We start from the raw sequence: 19,931 nt of genomic DNA on the forward strand, positions 1-19,931 counted from the left end.
TTGTAAATATCAAATCAGTATCTTTTCATTAATGTCGCCTAAAACTACAGAAAATGGTTAATTTGTACTGTTCAGAACATGTTTTTCATATTTTCTTTCTGTCGCATATGAATAGACTGCCATCTACGTAAGAAATATATTTACAGTCAACTTTAAATAGAGCTTATTTATATTTCTACTTCATTTGAAACACATCATTTATTATTAGGCTATTGTCACTACCGTTACAACTCACAAATAGGGCAGAGAGAGAAAAAGTCCCTTGGTCTCCTTGAAAACACAGGTTAAATGTACGCTTTTCTTAGCTTACGAACACGCGTTTAAGCTCAGTGCTGTGTAAAAGACATTTAACATATTTTTCTGAAACGGGTTAGGGTTTACCAGATCACGGATAGGCTTATCTCGATGTAGCCTATGTAGATGTAATATTGGCGCGTTTTCTTGAACCTAATTAGAATCGGAACACATATCTACTAGTTAATAATTTCTCAATCCTCAAACTAAAAATGTCACTGAGTTTGTTGCTCTCACTTTGTATTTGCTTGCCATGTATAGGTGAAAACGTCCGTCTCCAGAACTGCAGTATCCAGTAACGATTTGATTCGTGGAGTGGTCAAACAGTAAAGGCAATCTGCGTATTTATAATAACTTAAAATGACAAAATGCTGAATGTCAGTAAGGACAGTTTTTTTTTTTTTACAGTGAAGTTAAATGTGAGTTGATTCTCTTCTGTTTCTCCCAACGGTACAATTTCGTTGCTTAAAATTTACATGCAGTCCGTTAACTGGATGAACAATTGGTACCGTCTGCATTCGGGGGTATGTTTCTGTAGCTAGCGCCCACTCTGCCGTCCCTAGTAGCTCCACGGCCAAAGTTTTGAGAATGATTATGGCGAGTTCCCGACCAATACATCTCCGAACACCTCCGCCGAAAGGAACGTAGTTGAAGCGTCCGTTTTTCCCCTCCTCCCGGTCGGTACCGAAGCGGTCTGGATCAAAGATCTCAGGATTCTGGTACACTGCGGCTGTCTCGTGTGTATCGCGTATGCTGTACATAACGCTCCAGCCTTTCGGGATTTGGTAACCCTGGTAATTAACCAAAAGAAGGGTCAGTACATTTCAGCGACGAGAGTGTCACAAACTGGCCCTCGCTAGGCTTGCTTATGGCTTGTCAAGTTCCAAAAATAGATAGTTTTCCACAGGTAAAATGAATAAGTTAAAAATAAGTTACTAGTCCATGGCTTTATACCAAAAGCGTTTCTTTACAACTCTGATCATTAGTTAATAATATCACATACGGTCTTTGTCACTGATATGTTTTGGTCTACTTTTGCTATCAAATTGAGCAATTTGCTATGCTCTGGCGTTTTGTGGTACCCTCATGTCAAATCGAACGGAAGCCAGTGAGTACTTTATAGAAACAAATCTGCTACAAAGAAGGACTTATTTCAATATTTTAAACTAATAAGGCTTCTTGGCAATTTGACTAATTTCTTTGTTTTTCCTCGGACCATTCATATTTCAAAAGTCTTGGTAAGCTTACTTTGGATTTCACAGATTTACACTTGAAAAGCAACACAAACAGTGAAATGGTATTGAAAGAAATTGAAACAAATTTCACAATATGATACTCACATTCAATTCAAATGTTTGAAGCACCGTCCTGTATCCACCGGACACAGGTGGCAGGAATCTGAGCACCTCTTTCACGACACAGTCTAAGTAACCGAGGTGACTCAGCTTCTCAAGACTTAAATAGGGAATGTGGGAATAAGAGCGATGACCCTCCTCACAGTCTCCTTTCGGTTCACAACAACCAGATTTCTTCGGGGTCGAATCTATCTCTGAGCCGGGACAATCCTGCTCTTTGCTCCCTCTGTCTGTCATACTGTTCATTTGTCCGCTGTTCACTTCATTCTCTCTGTGATGCGGAGATGCGCCCCAGATGAGCCCTTCAGTCTCCAGCTCGGCCCTAGCACGGTCAGCCACAACAGGATGACGCAGCAACTGGAGAATGAGAGACGTGGACGCGCTTGCCGTGGTAGAGTGAGCAGCAAAGATCAATTCTACTGCTGTCTCCTGAGATTCAGACAAAACAAAAATGTACTTTTAAAATAAGCAATGGGAAATCATGTGGTACAGTGTAGAGTCGAACTAATTAATTAAATACATAAAGTGTAAACGAATAAAAATAAGTAATTATGAAATAACATTATAAAAGAGTACTTTGGCTACAGACTCGTTCCGTTAATTACATGCCAAGCTTACATATTGAAATAATTGTTTAATAATATTAAATATATATTAGTCATGCCCTGATGCTGCTGAATAGTTTTGAACCGTTTGAAAATAATTACTTTGAGCTCTTGCATAGTGAGGTCATATTCGTTTTCCTTTGCGCTGCTCAGCATGTAGTCAAACGCGTCGCAGTACTCCTCTGTGTGCTGCTTCCTCAGTTTCTCCTCTATGATCTTCTCCATTGAGGCGTGCAGAATCTCTCGTGCCTTTATGCCCTGTGAGAGGAGGACAACAAAAATGAGAATTAAAAATTCACTCATACCCAAGTTATATGAATGTTTAATTAACGGTGTTGGGACAAATCCCCATAGCTTACGCACTGTAGCTGGTTGTACAAAATGTTTGTAATTTATAATATTCTTTTGTAAGCATTTGTAAATAGTGAAGTTGTTTTTCTAGCCCATCTTTATGAGAGGACTGGGGGCTGTAGCCAGTGTTGGCTGATTATTAATGGTGATTTCTCTCACTTTGCGCAGGCCGCTGAATGGAGCATCAATAGGCAGAGAGAACAGGTTGTTCATTAGTTGTTCAAAGATCTTCGAAAGGTAAACGGTGCGATTTTCCTCCAGTCTCAGCCCAAGGAGTACTCGCACTGCTATGCGGAATGTGAGCGACCTGGCCGCGGCGTAAACCTCCACTGATCCGGGTGCAGCACACCACTTGGCAATTTCAGACTTGACAACATCTTGAAGGCGCGTCAGATATGTCTCCAAAGCCCCGCGGCTAAAGACTTTTGCCAGGATCTAAAAAGGAGGGGAAAATAATAAAAATAATGACCTGACACCTACGTCCGTCCAACTTTTTAATTAATGCTTTTTTCTCAGACGTTTTGTTTGTTTCCCCAATGTCAGCGAACATAGTTTGATTCTTTGTGGAATTTGGCGTGCGATTCAAAGTTTTAGCCGACACAAACAAAACTGGCGTATTTCGCTGCAGAACAGTATACATTTTAAACAGAGAATAAAAACGTTAAGTTGTAAGACTTACTTTCCTCTTCTTCTTGTGCAAGTCTCCCACCGAGTTCACCAAAGTGTTGGGTCCCAAAATTATGCGTGTACTTTGGGGCCACTGCGTGCATACTAACGTGTGTTCTCCCAGCAGAATTTTACGAATGTTTTCGGCGCCAGTCACGCGGATGACAGGTTTTCCCAAAAGATGAGTTTTAAATACGTTTCCATGCTTCTGCCGCCGGGATATGTGAAAGCTTGACCCCTGTCATACAGACAGACATGAGCATAGATGCACCAGTTTGACAGAACTGTTATTTAGTTGCCGGTTAGACATGATATCTCTACTGCACTTTTTGTCTAGGGTTGAAAGTTCATTTCAGAAAGGAGAATTGGAGTAAACGTCTGTTTTTCACCGCACCGGCGACACACACACAACCATCAAGTCAGCACAAGTTCAGGAATAATTCTGCAGTGCATTATCCATTGAAAAGACAGACGGTCATATGCGTCGCTTTTGAACACCTTGCTCAGTTTTCTTTTTACTTTTATACAAAATCATCAGTACAGACATATGCTTAATGTTTAAAAGCAATCCAATTCAATCCTAATTTACTCCGTGTTTCTTGGAAGAACCTTGTTACTAATTTTTGGTAAAACTGACGTTTGTCCTGTGTGTGTGTGTTTGCGTGTGTGTGTGTGTGTGTGAGAGAGAGGAGAGAGAGAGAGAGAGAGAAAGAGAGAGAGAGAGAGAGAGAGAGAGAGAGAGAGCTTTGGAACGCTTGTAAAAGTTTTACTTAGGTTTTCACTCTTACCTGAAAAAGCCAGTGGAAAGTTTCACCCACCAAAGGCCAGCCCATAGAACCTTCTGGTAGCGGCAACTTGCATGTTTTGTCTCTCGTGATGCTCCATCGGAATGCCCAAAGCTGCCAGGAGACCACGAGTAGCAGCAGCGCTGGGAGCACAGAGCTCACAGTCGCTAGAAGCGGCGACAAGAGACTGAGGTCGAACATCTCCAAAAAAAAAAAAAAAACTCAGCCCACGTGTTTTCAAGCTGCGAGGTGCGTGAGACTTGAATAGACGAACTATGTCCAGTTTCGAATTCTCAATTGTCTGTAAACAAATACATGTAACATTATAATAAGGCTACATAGTTTTTGGCTTTTACGCCTATGTGAATGAATCTATATTTGCTGGCTCAGGTCAAAAAATGCCTCGACATTCATTATTGTCCGACGCACATCCATAACTGTCTCAGTCAAGCTTTTTAGCAGTGACAGAATGACAAGACACTGACACGTATTCCAAATTGTTTTACAAGTTACATGTGCCGGCTTGTCTTTTTTCATTTTAGTTTATTCCGTTAGAGGGGTTTAATCCCCGCGGCGGACAATCTTTCACCCACTCTTCCCCGTAAATCAGACCAGAGCCAAGGATCTGCATGGTTTGACTGAAATACTGTCTGTCAAGGTCTGGATAATAACTTGTAAAAAGGCGGACGGGTGACAAATTGTCGTCCTTTCCCTGAATAGATATCAGTTTCAATGTTTCCGGAATATGAAAATGTGAAGTACTCGTCTAAGGATCGTATGAGATGGAGGAATACCCTCTTTAAAGAGATAAAAATATTGCACTTACCTTGTCATACATGTAAAATCACTCATATGGCATAATCTGAAAAGTCTCAAAAAGTATTCTTTGTCCTTTCTCCAAGGTGCAACTCGTTCTCAACGCATCCCGTGCAATCGTGCTTTATAGATATTGGCACAGTTTATGAACCACCTTCGCGGATGACGTATCGAATTTTTTTTTTTTTCGGAGTAGCGCTGGAGCCCGTTCATAAGTCACAAACTCTGAAGAAAGTTTGCGATCACGCAGCGCTCCAATGAGTGAGGCGAGTGCGGGAAGTGTGTGTACGCAGGGGGGCGGGGGGTGGAGGGGGGTACCGGCTAGAGACTTTGAATATAGGGATCGAATGGCAGCGCAATAAGCGAACAGGTAACCAATCGCAGAAAACCTTCTGATCATTCTCTCTCTCTCTCTCTCTCTCTCTCTCTCTCCTTCTCTCATCCTCCACTTTACAACTCGTAACCAAAACTAGTGCTTTGTTTCCTTTGCTCTCGCCACCAGACCCAGTGGTGGAGTAAACAAACTGTTCAATAACTTAGTAGCGGAACAGCTGCATAAGTAACGAACGCAACGAATTTAATCATAATGAATTTACGACACAAACATGTGATAGTTTTAAAGTTTCGAATACATTCATATAGAATTGAAATTAACCAGCCAAGCATTGTTTTTCTCAGCTGTCTGATAAACTACGTTGTGTTTTTTCGATGGCTACATAAAATGACGATTTTTTAATAAAAAAAAAGTCTTCAATCCGAAATCATTTTGATCAGAGGCGGTTTTGCATCGCAAATAAAATTAACCCCTGAAATCATATTAGATTATGTCAGATCCATCTAGCTCCATTGTTACCTTGACAATCCGATAATTTTGGACGTTTTTTGGTTTGTGTAGGCTCTTGGTTTACCGTAGAGTAGGAAAGAGATTTTTTTTAATCTCTCCATCTTTACGTGCATTTGGCACGTAAAGATGGAGGATATCCGTTGTTTTGTCCATTCAAGGCCGCAGCAAATACGCTGTTTGCATATTTGTTAGTTACAATAATTTTAACTGATTTAGTCGCAAACACTGACATGTTCACGGGTAAACGCAATTTACAATTAATTTTACAACGTTACAATCAATTTGTCCTAATTAATAAAAAACGACTTCGGTCTAGTCTTGAAAATATTTAAGCTACTCATAAGCGAAAACGGTGAACTCATTAAATACTCCTAACGAAGTATAACCCTCTGAATCAACTCCCCTATACGCCTAGTTTTCAGGCAGCCTTAGTCTGAATTTAGTTGTTTCTACGTTCTCGGTTAGAGATAAGAGATAAGGGGTTTTGTAATGACATTTTATTGTTTTTTTAATTGACAATGTATAACCTAAGAACTTTCCACGATCATATACAAATGTTCATGGGAAAATGTATAATTGTTGAAGATAGACGATTCACAGAACACAACCAGCGAATAGGACGCACTTAGCTATTAATTAATTCTGTAAGTGAAAACGACATTGGCTTTCAGAATTTCAGTTGTAGGCCTAAATTCAACATCCACAGCTTTTATATGAACCCGGACCACTTAGTACATGGGGATTAAAGCATTTATTGCAAGTCATCGTTTTAGCCATGGTTAAGATTTTTGGTGAGCGCAAATTTTTCATTCACGCAATTGCTGTCTATTTATAGCATGCCAGCGCTAGTATACTTATATGTCTCAAATGAACCCCAAGAAGATATTTATCGTGATCGGTCGTTATGCTGTCATAGACTGGTCATTCCTCAAGGGTAATCTTAACTATGTTCAGAAACTGTTATGCTGGATGACAGAAACAAATTGAACATACGAAAACAAATTACACATACATAATTATCAATGCATTAAATAAGACGGTATCAGAAGCTATTTCTTTGCATGCACATGGAATTAAAGGAAATAATCTAATTTCTGTATGAATGCTAACTCATATAGAAATTGTTGTGGGGAGGCTAGATTGACAGGGTATTAGTGAAAGGTCATTCGAAAAAGAAAAAGAAAGAAAGAAAGAAAGAAAGATTCAACACTGATCAGCTCTTCATTTGAAGCACACACACACACACACACACACACACACACACACACACACACACACACATGTGCATGCAAATAATGAGTGTGGTATATTATTCTGTAATTCTGTGGTACGGATGAGTAAGTGTTGGGGATGCTGGGATATTATTGTGATGAGTGATGCTGGAGTTGGCTGTGTTTTCTCAGCCCTTCACAGCTACAACTTACACTTTTAACACACCTCACAACAGAGGCCAATGAAGAAAAGAGTTACAGTAACCTTTTAAACTTCAGGCATTTCTAGAAAAGTGGTTTGCCTTACTGGAGGTGCACTGATTTGAAATGGATCATCAACAGATGACCAATTAGACATACTCACATACAGGAATGTTTAGAGAGCCCTGAGTTAAGCCAGACCCAAGAGAGTCATTCTCCATTTTGCTCTTGTGATTCCAGACATCTTCTACACTCCAAGATGGAGATGTGGCTGCCTTGAGAGTAAGTTTCTCATTGAAGTTTAGTGTGTAGGAAACAGCAGCTAAAGAGCAAGGATTCAGAATCTCAGAATGACCTGTTATGTCCTTGAGACAACCACTCTCATCCTTTTTTGATTAATCCCTCTCCTCTCCTCTCCTCTCCTCTCCTCTCCTCTCCTCTCCTCTTTTTCTGAAAAAAATCATCAGATGTCCCTGTCTCCAGTTTTTCTCTGTTTTCTCCCCTGAATCTCCTGACACCTCTCCACCATTTTACCCTTTCTCACTCTCCTCTCTCTGTCTCATTCTCTTTGATGTGCAAGAGATTTGACCTATGTAGAACTTTCTGTAAGAGGAGGAAGGAGGGAGGGAAAGAGAGGGAGGGGGAGGAGGAGGAGGGAAGCAGAGGAGAGACATTCTCTGTCTGAGATGTTTAGCAAAGTCCCATTATTAATTTTAACAGCTGGGACACAGAATACCAGAGGAAACGTAAGCTCAACAGAGTAACGTGCCAGGGCAAGTCAGACACCCAGAGATGGGTCCCTGCTCTTTCACACAGATACACATATACAGAGAGGGAGAGAGAGAGAGAGAGAGAGAGAGAAAGAGAGTGAGAGAGAGGAGAGACAGAGGGAGTTTTTCAACACGTGCTGTGATAAAATGACACAGCAGTGTCATTCTCACAACAACAGAGAGAAAGAGAAAGAGAGAGAGAGAGAGAGAGACAGAGAGAGACAGAGAGAGAGAGGATGACAGAGGATAGTTTTGGGCATATATTTGTTTTCGGTTTTCCAGTGAATTTGTGGAATGACATGAGAAGCAAGTTGGGAACTGATAGAAACTTTCAAAATTAATGATGGAACTAATTATTGCAACACAATCCAAGCTGTCAGTAATAATGACACAAGCACATTAGCCCTGTCTTGGCAATCACAGTACCTCTGATTTCTGTCACATGACCACTTGTCATGAGTCTTGTGTTTATCTGTCTCTACTTTGAATCAACTTAACTGCTTTTCAACTTAATTCCCTTAAAGTTTAACACAGGTCGGCTTTCTACCAGACATCATCAGGTTATGCAAGACTGGTGTGTACATTTGGGTTTCCCCTTACACTCCAGAGCAGGCTGATTCTAGAATCTTCTTCCTCGGTAATGTTCTAGCTGCTTCAACAAACCTACCTTTTGGATGGTGTTGAAAATTTGTGTCTTTTTTGCACAATACATTGTCAACCAACAGGTGCTCACCCAATTAAGGACACATTACTCATGCTGAAGGGCTTTGGTCTTTCAATCTAATGTCCTTAAGAACTTAAGAGACATTCCTATCATTCGCATACGTACAAACTACTATCACATTCCAGCTCTCTTATGATGACATCATCATGAGGCAATAATGACATAATGAGATGACCAAAGCCACATCACAAAATGAGACCAAATGAAAATGAATTAACAGTCGTATCTCTGCTCACCTGTCTAATATTCATTGTAATTAATCTGCCATGAAATCTAAAACTCTTGATGTTGACAGAAAAACAAAGATCTCACTCCCCTCACATTCTTATTTTTTCTTTGGTTTTCCCCTTATTTCCACTCTAGACATTCCTATGGAACTGTAGGATGTTTGATTGCTATAGTGATGCATATCATTATGATGGCTTTGATCAACATGTCGTTTAATTACACACACTGTTAGTGGATTGCTGAGCTCATTGTGGTACGCTCAATATGTTCATCTCTTTGTCTGGGCCTGCTCCACTTGTGGGGGCTTGTTATATGAAGTTTCCATTATGATGTTTAAATGTAATTCAAAAAGGGGGGGGGTGGTAACAGGGTCCAACCCTAAAGGAGTGGAAGAATGCTGCTTGAATTTGGGGATTTCGGAGTTATATGGTGAAAGTGTCAGAAGTTTAGCTGACAAAACAGGGAACAAGAGGAGAGGACAGGCAAAGAGAGGAGAGGAGTAATATAGTTACCTGATATCTTAAAAATACTTAATAATTCATATTCTCTCTCTCTCTCTCTCTTACATAGTTTGCTATATTTACCAGTAATAAAATTGTTATTTATTGTAATAATTTTTGCAATTTATTGTAAGTGCATTTTGAAATATACACTCTTTAACATACATACACTATAATATCACATGGTACCATCTATATATGAGTTCATGACCCAACTGAACTCTGAATAAACCCAGAGCTTCGATGGTGAGAAAACTGAGGGGAGAACCACAAAAGTTCCAGACTACATACACACACATACACACCCCGTTCACTTCTTGTGAAGGAAGCCAATACTCTGCCAAAATGAGGCATTTTTTCCAAAGACACAGAAGGAAAGAGAAAGAACATATTTCTTCCTCTGAAAAAGGCACTGTGAGTACAGTCAGCAAAATGAAAGTAAATCTTATCAAACTGAAGCAAATGTTTGGAATGTACATATCTAACATTTGTAGCCGAGAATGGTCTATGTTGTTTTTTTAGTGGTTTTCATGTTGGCAGGGCCTCAGTTTATTCACCTGTACATAAGTGAATGAGAGAGTGAATTTATTACTCTGTGATACTTCTATATTACAACACATGACATTTTAATGCATTAAAACATAAGATCATATCATAACACTTTAAGGTAAGTGTGCCCTCAGCTGCATAAACAGTGCTTGCTTCTCCAACATACTAAATTCTTTTAAAACAGTCCACATCCTTACCCACATATGAGAAAGGTCAAACTATGCCAGACTGCTCTCTAATATACACCCCTCAACAGAGCCCACTATTACCCTGTGTTTTGTTGCTCTTAGCAACCCAAATGGCTAGCTTAGCTTGTCTAAGCACAAAATTAATCATATATATATATATATATTTTTTTTTTTTTTTTTTTTTTTTTCAGTAGAGGATGCCTGAGTGTATTCTCAAATATTCCTGCGCCTCCCCTTGACCTGAAACAAATACATTAAAATTGCCAGCACATTCAGATAATTAAAGGTACAAACTTAGGAACAGAAACTACTTTTAAAGTGTTTTGAGTTAGCTGAAAATATACAGTTGACCTGGGAGTTGGTAATTTTGCCTTATACCCCTCACTATTCTCACTGGTGTACTTAGTGCCCCTCCAGTTTTGACAAGATATAATACCTTACAATACAAAAGTTTACTCCATGTAATGAATCCATTCTCACATCCAAATACAGGAATAAACACATTTGTGACTTATTGATTAATGACTCTACTACAAAGGTTCAACTAGTCAACTGATTCAAGTCCTGATGATAAACTTTCAATAAGTCCAACACTGTGGGAGTAAGACATGGTTGCCTTTGAAAGAGCATCCTGGTACACAATATGTTTAATTATTCTGAATTTGTCTGTACAGTTGATGTTCCAGCTCTGTTGCATTTGTCTTTGATTGCTCTCCCTTGCCATGTTTCTCCAAATTAAAGACAAAAGAGGTGGACACATCCATGTTTTTCAAATAAATATGCCATAACTTCTCTATAGGACTCACTAGCAGTTTCACAAATTCACCACTTCAGTAGTTAGTTCTTTCAAGAGCAAACCCAGTCCTCCCACTGAGTTTTTTTTAACTACACATGAATGTAACTCCCATGATGACCCCATCTCTCTCAGTTTCTATTATATCCCCCTTCAAGGCTCATTGTATTCATGTTTCCTGTGAAATTAGGACGTGTAATGTCGACCACTCAAACTGAGTTTCAATGCATGATGGTCTTCCTGCCAACCTTCCTTGTCCACTTCACTGTTGCCATCACTATTAGTCCCTGTCAAAATACTACACTGAATTCTTTTGTAGTATAAATTCAGAGAGCAAAAATCTGTTTGTCTTACTCCTAGCTTAATTTCTATTTAAAAAGTCAACACATGGTGAAACCATTACTGCAAGTAAAGGGAGAAACAGTGAGGAATACAAGAAACAGACTTGAGAGTGTTCTGACAGAACCGAAAAACTTATCATTTATCAGTTAAGTGGACACTCAACATTTCTACCTCAGGGTCTACAGCTACTAAACTCTACCTGCCACCACCCCTCCATGAAAGTCACTTTAAACTGGAAATAATCACTTAAAGAAATATGAAAATAAAGGAAAAGGAAGTTAAAGAGCTAAAGGTTTGGTAACCCCCCAACTCATGAGGGAAAGAGCAAGTCCGGTTGTCTTTCTTCTAGTAACTCTCTCTAGTTTCAATCCCTCGTCGGGTCAAATCGCCCTCCTGCACACACACAGTGATGACAGGTTGCATCTGAGACAAGGAGAAAGCCCTTGCAGAATCAAAGACAGGCCATTCTGGAGACGTGTGTGTGTGTGTGTGTGTGTGTATTTGACAGAGATACAGGGGGTGCACACTGACCCCTTAGGGCATGGTGAAGCCACTGAGAATGTGAATATGTGTGTAACGCCTGACCACCCGTCAGACTTCCGTATCTGTCAGAGAGCTGGTGCTCTGAGCGGGTATCAGGTTTTGGGCAGGGTGTCGCCCCGTGACCCTGCCAGACTGACCCTTGAGGCCTCAGCTTCCTCTAAGCCTCCAAAAAAAAAACTTAAACAGTACTACAATTCACAAAGTTGTATATACGTATATATGTGTACAAACACAATCCAGTAAATCAATCTCAAGAACAGTTTTGGTCATTGACATGAACAGTGATGGATTAACCCTTAAAACAATTAAAAGTCATTTGATCTTTGTCAAGCATTACACATTCTAGTTGTTCACAAAATCTTTTGAATATAAAGCTAGACAGATCAAATGTATCACACAGCTTTGATGTATCTGAAATACTAGAGATTACAGAACCATTACTGCTTATACATCAAAGGAAGGGATGCTGTGTTGTGTTGAATTGCTTTTGTCTGTAAATGGATATTTGTGCAAGAGATATTTAAACAGCTTAAATCATGGATGTCCGAAAATACATATTCAGGGATAACACATAGGCTGCATCTTTCTTATTGTGTTCAACTTGCCATGGCTTTCACAGATTAGCTTAAGCTTCAGAGGATGTGTCTCTTTGAGGAAACCAAAGAGACAGCATGGAGCTTAGGGGGGAAAGAGAGTAGCTTCACTCTCACATACTCTAAGAGAAACGTTTAAGAGCTCCTGTTGTTTATGTTTTCAGTCACTAACAATTAGGAGGATCCACCTCGGAAGATGAGTGTGCCTGGCGTGTCCATTAGTTTTGTTAGGACCACCTGAGGCAGTGATTAAGGGGTCAAATACTCTATAGCACAGAGAGGATGCAGAGAAAGAGAGGAGGAAAGAGGAGGACAAAAGACTCCCTTAAAACTGTTTTAGGTTCACTTTCAAACATTTTCTCAAAAAAGGTCCAAATCCATTAAAGCCTCTGTTCATCTGCTCTGCCTCTCCTCTCTCAGCCATTCTCTCTCTCTCTCTCCCTCTCCATCTCCACCATTGAAGTGTATTGAGGCTTCTTAAATCAAATCTAAAATAAAATAAATTATCAGAGACTCTGACACAAACTAATAAATCACAAATGTGAAAATATTTGGCAAATTTGATTGGTTGCTTTCTTGTTAAGAGAGGCATCAATATTAACCAGTCCTCACTTGATGAGAACCATTGTATTATATTAAGCATCACCTTCACCTTTTTTGTGATGACACAGAAAGCTGTTCTTTGCTAATGCTAATGAGACAGATATCTAAAATGAACTTTGTGAAAGGTAAAAGTGGCAACATAAAATTGACCAGGGTGATGTCCTAAAATGAGGATATCATTTCTTTCCTCTTTTTGTCCAATAGATGTGAAAAGATACAAAAGAGAATAAGCACATAAGCCAGTCAGAAAACTTGGAACAGCCGTGTTCAACTACCACATCAGAAAGGAAAGGGAGAAAAATGAGAAAAAGATTGATGTTTTGCTCAAATAGATCAGAAATGGCCCAGTGCTTTTAACACATCTGCTTTACTCACAGAACTTGCCCAGTAAAAACCAACTGTCTCAAGGTTACCTGCAGTCAACTATAATTACAGTGTGTGTGTGTGTGTGTGTGTGTGTGTGTGTGTCTTCATGTTAGTAAGCATGATGGAATGTAGGAGTGACCCCTCCATCACAGCTTGCTGGAATGTCTACATAGCTCCAAGTGTCAGTGTGTGTGTGTGTGTGTGTGTATACATCTATGTGTTTATGTACGTGTGTGTGTGTGTGTGTGTGTATGCGTGTGTGTGTATGGGCACGCGCGTGTGTGTGTGTGTGTGTGTGTATGGGCGTGTGTGTGTGTGTGTACTTGTGTGAGAGTGTGTGTTGTGCGTGTCTGCAAAACTGCGATACAGAGAGAGAGTATGTGGGAAAGCTGCTGAGTTCTGTGAGTAGGTGTGTTATTTAGGTCACTGTTAGATGTCATTATGGTGTCACTAAAATTCTGTGAGATCATGGGGAAGTCAGTGGTAAAGACCTGAAACATCCAAGCCTGCATTGTAATGATTAGCCTTCCTTTGGCATTCCGGTCTTCAGTGCCATCGATGGAGAATGTATGTGCAGTTCCAATGAGATAACTTTAAGTAGGCTTTGGGAACAGTATAGGCAGGGCAGGTCATTTTTTCAACCGTAAAAATGAGTGTTGTGTAATCTTTAGGAACGCCTTTTAAGGAGTTCATGTGCAAGACGTGCCCTCGAAGCGTTGTCAGTTATGGATAAAAAAAAAAAAACCAGCATGCTCAACTCCCATAGACAGACGAAAAGATCCACTCACAGCGACACCTTTCAGATCTTTGATGGAACAGGTATGTCATCTGGGGACAGAAAAAAGCAGAATGATATATATATATATATATATGTGTGTGTGTGTGTGTGTATATATATCAGGGCTGTCATGATATCAGATTTTCACTGCACGATTATCGTGGCCAAAAGAATTGACACTAACGATATTATCGCGATATCTATAGAAAATTTTAACAAAATAATAATAATAATGCTATCAGTCAAATTCATCTTTAAATTTGTTTATTGTGTATTTTGTCTCTTTTCTGGCAAATGAATACACTCAAAGTACGAGTGTAGTGAGCTGGACAGTTTGTAACCATAACTGTACAAAAGCATATGAAAAGAATAATTACACTACTTAATGGATAGTGAAAAGGCAATCAGATGAGCTGATAAACAAAATAAACAAAAGATCCCCAAGGCTGAACATCTGCCATCAATACAATGTCAACTGAAACAAAATCACTTGCAGGGAGCTTGCAATTCTACTCCTGCAGTTTTTACAATATCGATTCCAGTGGTAACAGGTCCGTCCTAATGCCTAGTAGTGTGCTTGTATACAGCTAATTGATCTGTCCACTCAATTTTTTTTTAATCACTTCCCATTGAGAATGGAACTGGTGTTCACTAGGACCCCACCAGAAAAACAAGACGCAACACATCATTTATCTCCTGTTGTAATGATTGGTTGACATGCATGTTTGGTATTTTGTGAAACACTGTAGCAGCAGGCAAGAATTGACCCGAGGTGATGTAATGCACTGTTAAACCAATGCAATGGAACTCTCCTAAAGTGTTTTGGTGTTAACAATACTGTTTGTGTTTTAGTTATTAATGTGCTTGCTGAATGTACATAGCCTGACGATTGTCAGCAAAGCTGGTGGTCTGCTGGGTAAACAACCTCATGTAGTCAGCGGATCGCTGTCTGTGGCTGAGAATCACAGGTTCTTTGCAAGACGTATAGCGCTTTTAATAAGAATATTTGCTGTCATTTTTAGGTATTATGATTGTTGACTGCTGTTTGTTTGATCGGTCCACTCATTTTTTTTAACTGCCGTTTTTAATCGCTTATTTTCCCATTGAAAATGAATGAGGAAAGTTTTAGGTCTCTAGTGCGATGACAGGGGATTTCACACAGCTGCAGTCCATAGTTGGATCCAGTGGTCTTTTGCTCCGTGACTACACTTCAGGTGGAAGTAGATCAAGTATTTCTACAGTTAAGATGCGATGATGCTGCGGCACAATTTTTTAAAATATCACAGTTATTGTCAATACCGGTATACCGTGACACCCCTAATGCATATATACTAACCTGAAAGCTTGTGTATATGAGCATCCAAGCTGAGCTGAAATATTTCATTTGATTACTGAGGTAACCAACGGCATTATCCTTCTGTTACAAGACAACCCGACACATGTGACAATGATCAGTGAAGGTGGGAGACAGAACTGTAAATAATCCTGAGAAACAGAATATTAATTTGATAAAAAAGGAATGGTAGTGTTACTTGGTGGTGGGATACACAGCTCACAGAGGGAGGGGGATAAAAAAGCAAAGAAGCCTGAACCCAAAAGAATCAATACACACACACACACACACAAATTTGCCTAAAGGTAGAAAGTCTCTCAGGAAGATTAGAGTTACTTTACATCAGCTCCCTGCAGATGTGTGTGTGTATACCTGGAATTAAAGTCTTTGCCTTAGATACAGGCAGTCCTCTATGTTTGGGTGGGTATATATGAGTCAAAGATGAGTGAGCCTCTAAATTTCTAAACAGATGGCATTTGACTGTGTAAGTTAAAGCTCCCACCCCCCTCAAACACAGCACACGCACCCGACCAGTGATGAGACTGTGCTGTCTGTCTGAATGACAAACTGCTTATCCTGAGCTCTGGACAGAGAGGGTGGGAGGAGTGTACCAAGGACATGTCATTTCTCTGCACGCACGCACACACACACGCATGCGCACACACACACACACAGACACACACACACACAAACACACACACTGACTGCACATACCTTCTGGAATTTCTCTGACCAAACTTGTGAATGAAATGTCTACCTACACCTTTAACTCACTTACCCTACTGTTCTTCCTTTTGCTGTCACTATCCATTCTATCACTCCTTCTCTCCTTTCTTCTCTCTTTTTCAATTTCTTGTGTTTGCATTTCATCCAGCCTCTCATCTCTAAAAAGAGAGTAGTATAGCAGGCCTTAGCAGGGTTAGGTGAAAGTGGACAGGTCCCAGACTCAGACAGACATTTAAACATTCCCTCTGTCTGGAGGAAGCAGTCTGGTCGCTCCAAACGTCAATCATTCAACGACCCGCCTCCCAACTGACAGGAATTTCCTGTTGAGGATGACAGGTCTTTGACTGTGAAAAATGATTCAGTGCCATGGCAATATGACCAGTCTATCAGTCTATCAATGCAACCGGACATGTGTCAGTGCACTGAGTTGCTGGGTTTAGAGTATCAGCTCTACATATGATATTAATAGTGATACCCTGATGTGTCTGATCTCCTTCAAAATATAAACATATCAAATTCTGTCCTCAACTGCCTGAATAACTGGGAGAATGGATCCTGATTTTGCTTAATAAAATATATCACATCTTCATTTCCATTTTTTCTATTGTTCTATATCAGACTACACATTAGCACCATTGGTGCGTGGACTGAGCATTACATACATTCAGCCAATGTAATATTTGACATATTACATACTGATCTATTTAATAACCAACCCACCAACCCACATGCCATTTGCAACAGGAATGTAGAAATAGTGTTATAGTTATTATAATATTTACAGGTGTTTTTTATTTCATAAACAAGTAACAACATGCCTGTAGCACATTTATTGCAAGAAACCTTATAGAACAATGTTGTACATGACACAACAATGTTCTATACAACATTTTATACAACAATAACAAGAAAAAAATGAAACTGGAAAAGGATAAAGATATAAAAATAAATGAAAACATAAAAAATACAATTAAATAAATTCAAAAACCTTGTTTATTACAACTGTTTCCACTTACTGCTAGTGTTAATAACTGTTCACTGCATAAAATGATCATAGTGAAGTCAATACCAACTGCCGGATGTGTTACAGGTTTTGCCTGAAGTTAAAAACTTCAGCATGTGTCGAAACTTGAGCCAGTTTGGCCCCAGGGTCACTGTCAGACGCCTGGCTACCTGCTGCAGAGAACTGCTGCCTCTTTAGACTAAAACAAAAACCACAGGAAAAAAGAAGAAAAGATGAATAGAGACAAATGAACTGATGGAACAATGTACGTGTGTGTGTGTGTGTGTGTGTGTGTGTGTGTATTAGAGTGAGAGAGAGAGAGAGAGAGAGAGAGAGAGGACAGTGACCAGCATACACCATTTCACCTGTCCTGATTCCTGTATGGTAGTATCATTGCTCCCCCCAACCCCCTGAGAGAGCCGATTAATATGAATGGAGAAAGGAAGGAAGTTTGGGGAGGAGCAGAATGAAATGGAGGGCCACTCATGTAAAGCTGTGGTAACGGGCAGGACAGACTTAATGGAAATGTTGTTTCACTCTAATGGATTGAGTTTGTTCAGAGTGGTGGGAGTGGGCAGTATCTACTGTGAGTCAACCCCCCTCTTTTTTTCTGTCACCTCTCCCTGTATTCCCATTCATTCTGGCCCACTGTAATCAAATCAGTGGCAAACAAGATTTATTGGCTGTCAATTCACATTCAAACACACATAACCCACATCTGACCACCTCTACAGAGACAGATTGCTAAATGAATGGCCGTCCTGGATTGGGGAATCAATGGTACTCTACTTAAAATGCAGATTAATTTAAGAATAAAAGACCTGTGACTCCATGCGTTTTTAAGCAATAGGGATTTCTCCATTTGTTCTCCATTTTGAGTTTACAGAGTGAAAATCAATTAATCTCTTTCACAGTGTGCTGTTTGCATGAAAATGACTAAACTAACCACACCCCACAATTACTGTCTTTGTCAAATATGAAGATTAAATTTGATTTTAGCAAAGACAGAAAAAAAAGAATGCTATAAGAATGCAGTTTTCTCTTCTCTGAGGTCACTCTATTCTTGGATCATCTTTCCAGTTGCGGTTTGGATGGTAGTGGAAGGACAGGTTTGTAAGGGACAAGGACAGGAGTGTTATAAAGGCCTTTACCCCTGACAGCCATTCCTTCAGTTCAAGGAGTTTTTAGCAATGTCAGCATGGAAGGTGGACATGCTATTCCTTCAGGTTGGGCTGCGGAGACAGGCTTTAAGCACACAACATTCAAAATCTAATTTAATCATTCAAACGCATCATTTTAGAATTTGAATTTTATTATTTTACAAATTTGTTCATTTAACAGACACTCTAATCGAGAGTGGCAACCAAGAAGAGTGCACCCATATGGAGAACGTCCTATCCCAGTGCTCCCATCAAGTACTGCACATCCCATAGAGAAGTGACAGCAACACTTTTATGTTTAACATTTAATGTTTGCAAAATATTTATATTTTGAGAACATTTTACAAATTTAACATTCACAGTTTCACAGATAACCCGTCAGTTCCACAGAATACCCCTCTTAGTGTTCAGCACTGCTTTGTTAAATACTCCTGTGAAACAAAAAATGTGGCTATGTTTCACTGCACTTCAAAATAAAACAATTATAGTGGGACACCACACGCTAAAACAATAAAAAAGTACGTGGAACATTACAAATTCAAATAATCTATGACTACCCAAAATAATCATGTTACAACTATCTATTAATTGCTTTAAACAGTTGAGTAAAGACAAATGTCTTAGATTTCATAAACTACTGGGTCAGGGCCAGCATGCCACTAAGAGGCAGTTAAAACAATACCATATAAATGTATGTTAAATTCCAAAAAGTTAAAACAATACTATACAAATGTAGCTTGCCACCGAATAGCTGCATTAGCTCTCTTTAAGGAGCACACATAATGGGGCCACGGGTTCTCTGACTCCGCACTTAGGCGACCCGCGTCAAGACGACAGTCTCAGCAGACAACAGAAAGGCCTGATGCTGACACAGCCGGTCCATTCAGGACCAGCTCAAAAGCTTTTTTTTTTTTTTTTTTTAGAAAACATACAGGACAATCGCAACAAAGATAACATTTCACACTCCAGGAGAAGTCCCTAGGGGGGGTCACCCATACGGTCTCATTCAAAGCAACCCCTCCTTCTATACACCAAGGAGTATGAAAGAATAAAAGTACAGAAAAGGAAAGGGGAAAGAAGAGAAAGAAAAGAGACCAACTTGCGTTTTCTTTTTTCTTTAATGGCCCCTAGTTTGTGTGTGTGTCAGGTTCAGTTTTCATGCCCAAAGTGTGGGTGTCAGCCAGCATGATTAATGACAGATATTCAGACAAACGGAGCTCTTCTGAATGAGAAATATGACTACCAGCAGCTAATTGGTTTAGCACTGATCTGCTCAGAGAGTGGCCCGAGAAGTAACTGAGCAGGCCAGAGCCAAAGGGTGGTGGGGGGTGGTAGAGGATGGGGGGGGGGGGGTTTACAGAGCCAAACCACCGATACACCATCAATCCTCACAGCCAGCTTGTCAATCAAACACAGTGGGAGGGCAAAGTAGGCGGGTGGAATCAACCGCAGGGACCATTCTCTACAACCTGACCCCATCCCATCCAAATTCAATTTGACTGACACCTTTGCAGGACTCTGAGTGAAGGGGGCTTAGGGTTAAAGTGAACTGAAAGGTTGGGGGGGGGGGGGGTTTCGGGTCTGGACTCTCACCTACCAGCACA

General features: G+C 40.0%; 1 protein-coding gene across 1 annotated transcript; it reads right to left on the reverse strand.

The window, feature by feature from the left end:
* Positions 1–707: 707 nt before the first annotated feature.
* On the reverse strand, positions 708–4,257 carry cyp26c1 (cytochrome P450, family 26, subfamily C, polypeptide 1). Its single transcript, XM_030786714.1, has 6 exons — positions 4,060–4,257; positions 3,285–3,509; positions 2,765–3,040; positions 2,357–2,512; positions 1,635–2,078; positions 708–1,085 (listed from the first exon to the last, which is right to left on the reverse strand). Exons 1-6 carry the CDS (start codon positions 4,255–4,257, stop codon positions 708–710), a joined length of 1,677 nt encoding a protein of 558 aa, XP_030642574.1.
* Between the last annotated feature and the right edge of the window lie 15,674 nt (positions 4,258–19,931).

Source organism: Chanos chanos, chromosome 10 (assembly GCF_902362185.1).
Source record: "Chanos chanos chromosome 10, fChaCha1.1, whole genome shotgun sequence".
Taxonomy (NCBI): domain Eukaryota; kingdom Metazoa; phylum Chordata; class Actinopteri; order Gonorynchiformes; family Chanidae; genus Chanos; species Chanos chanos.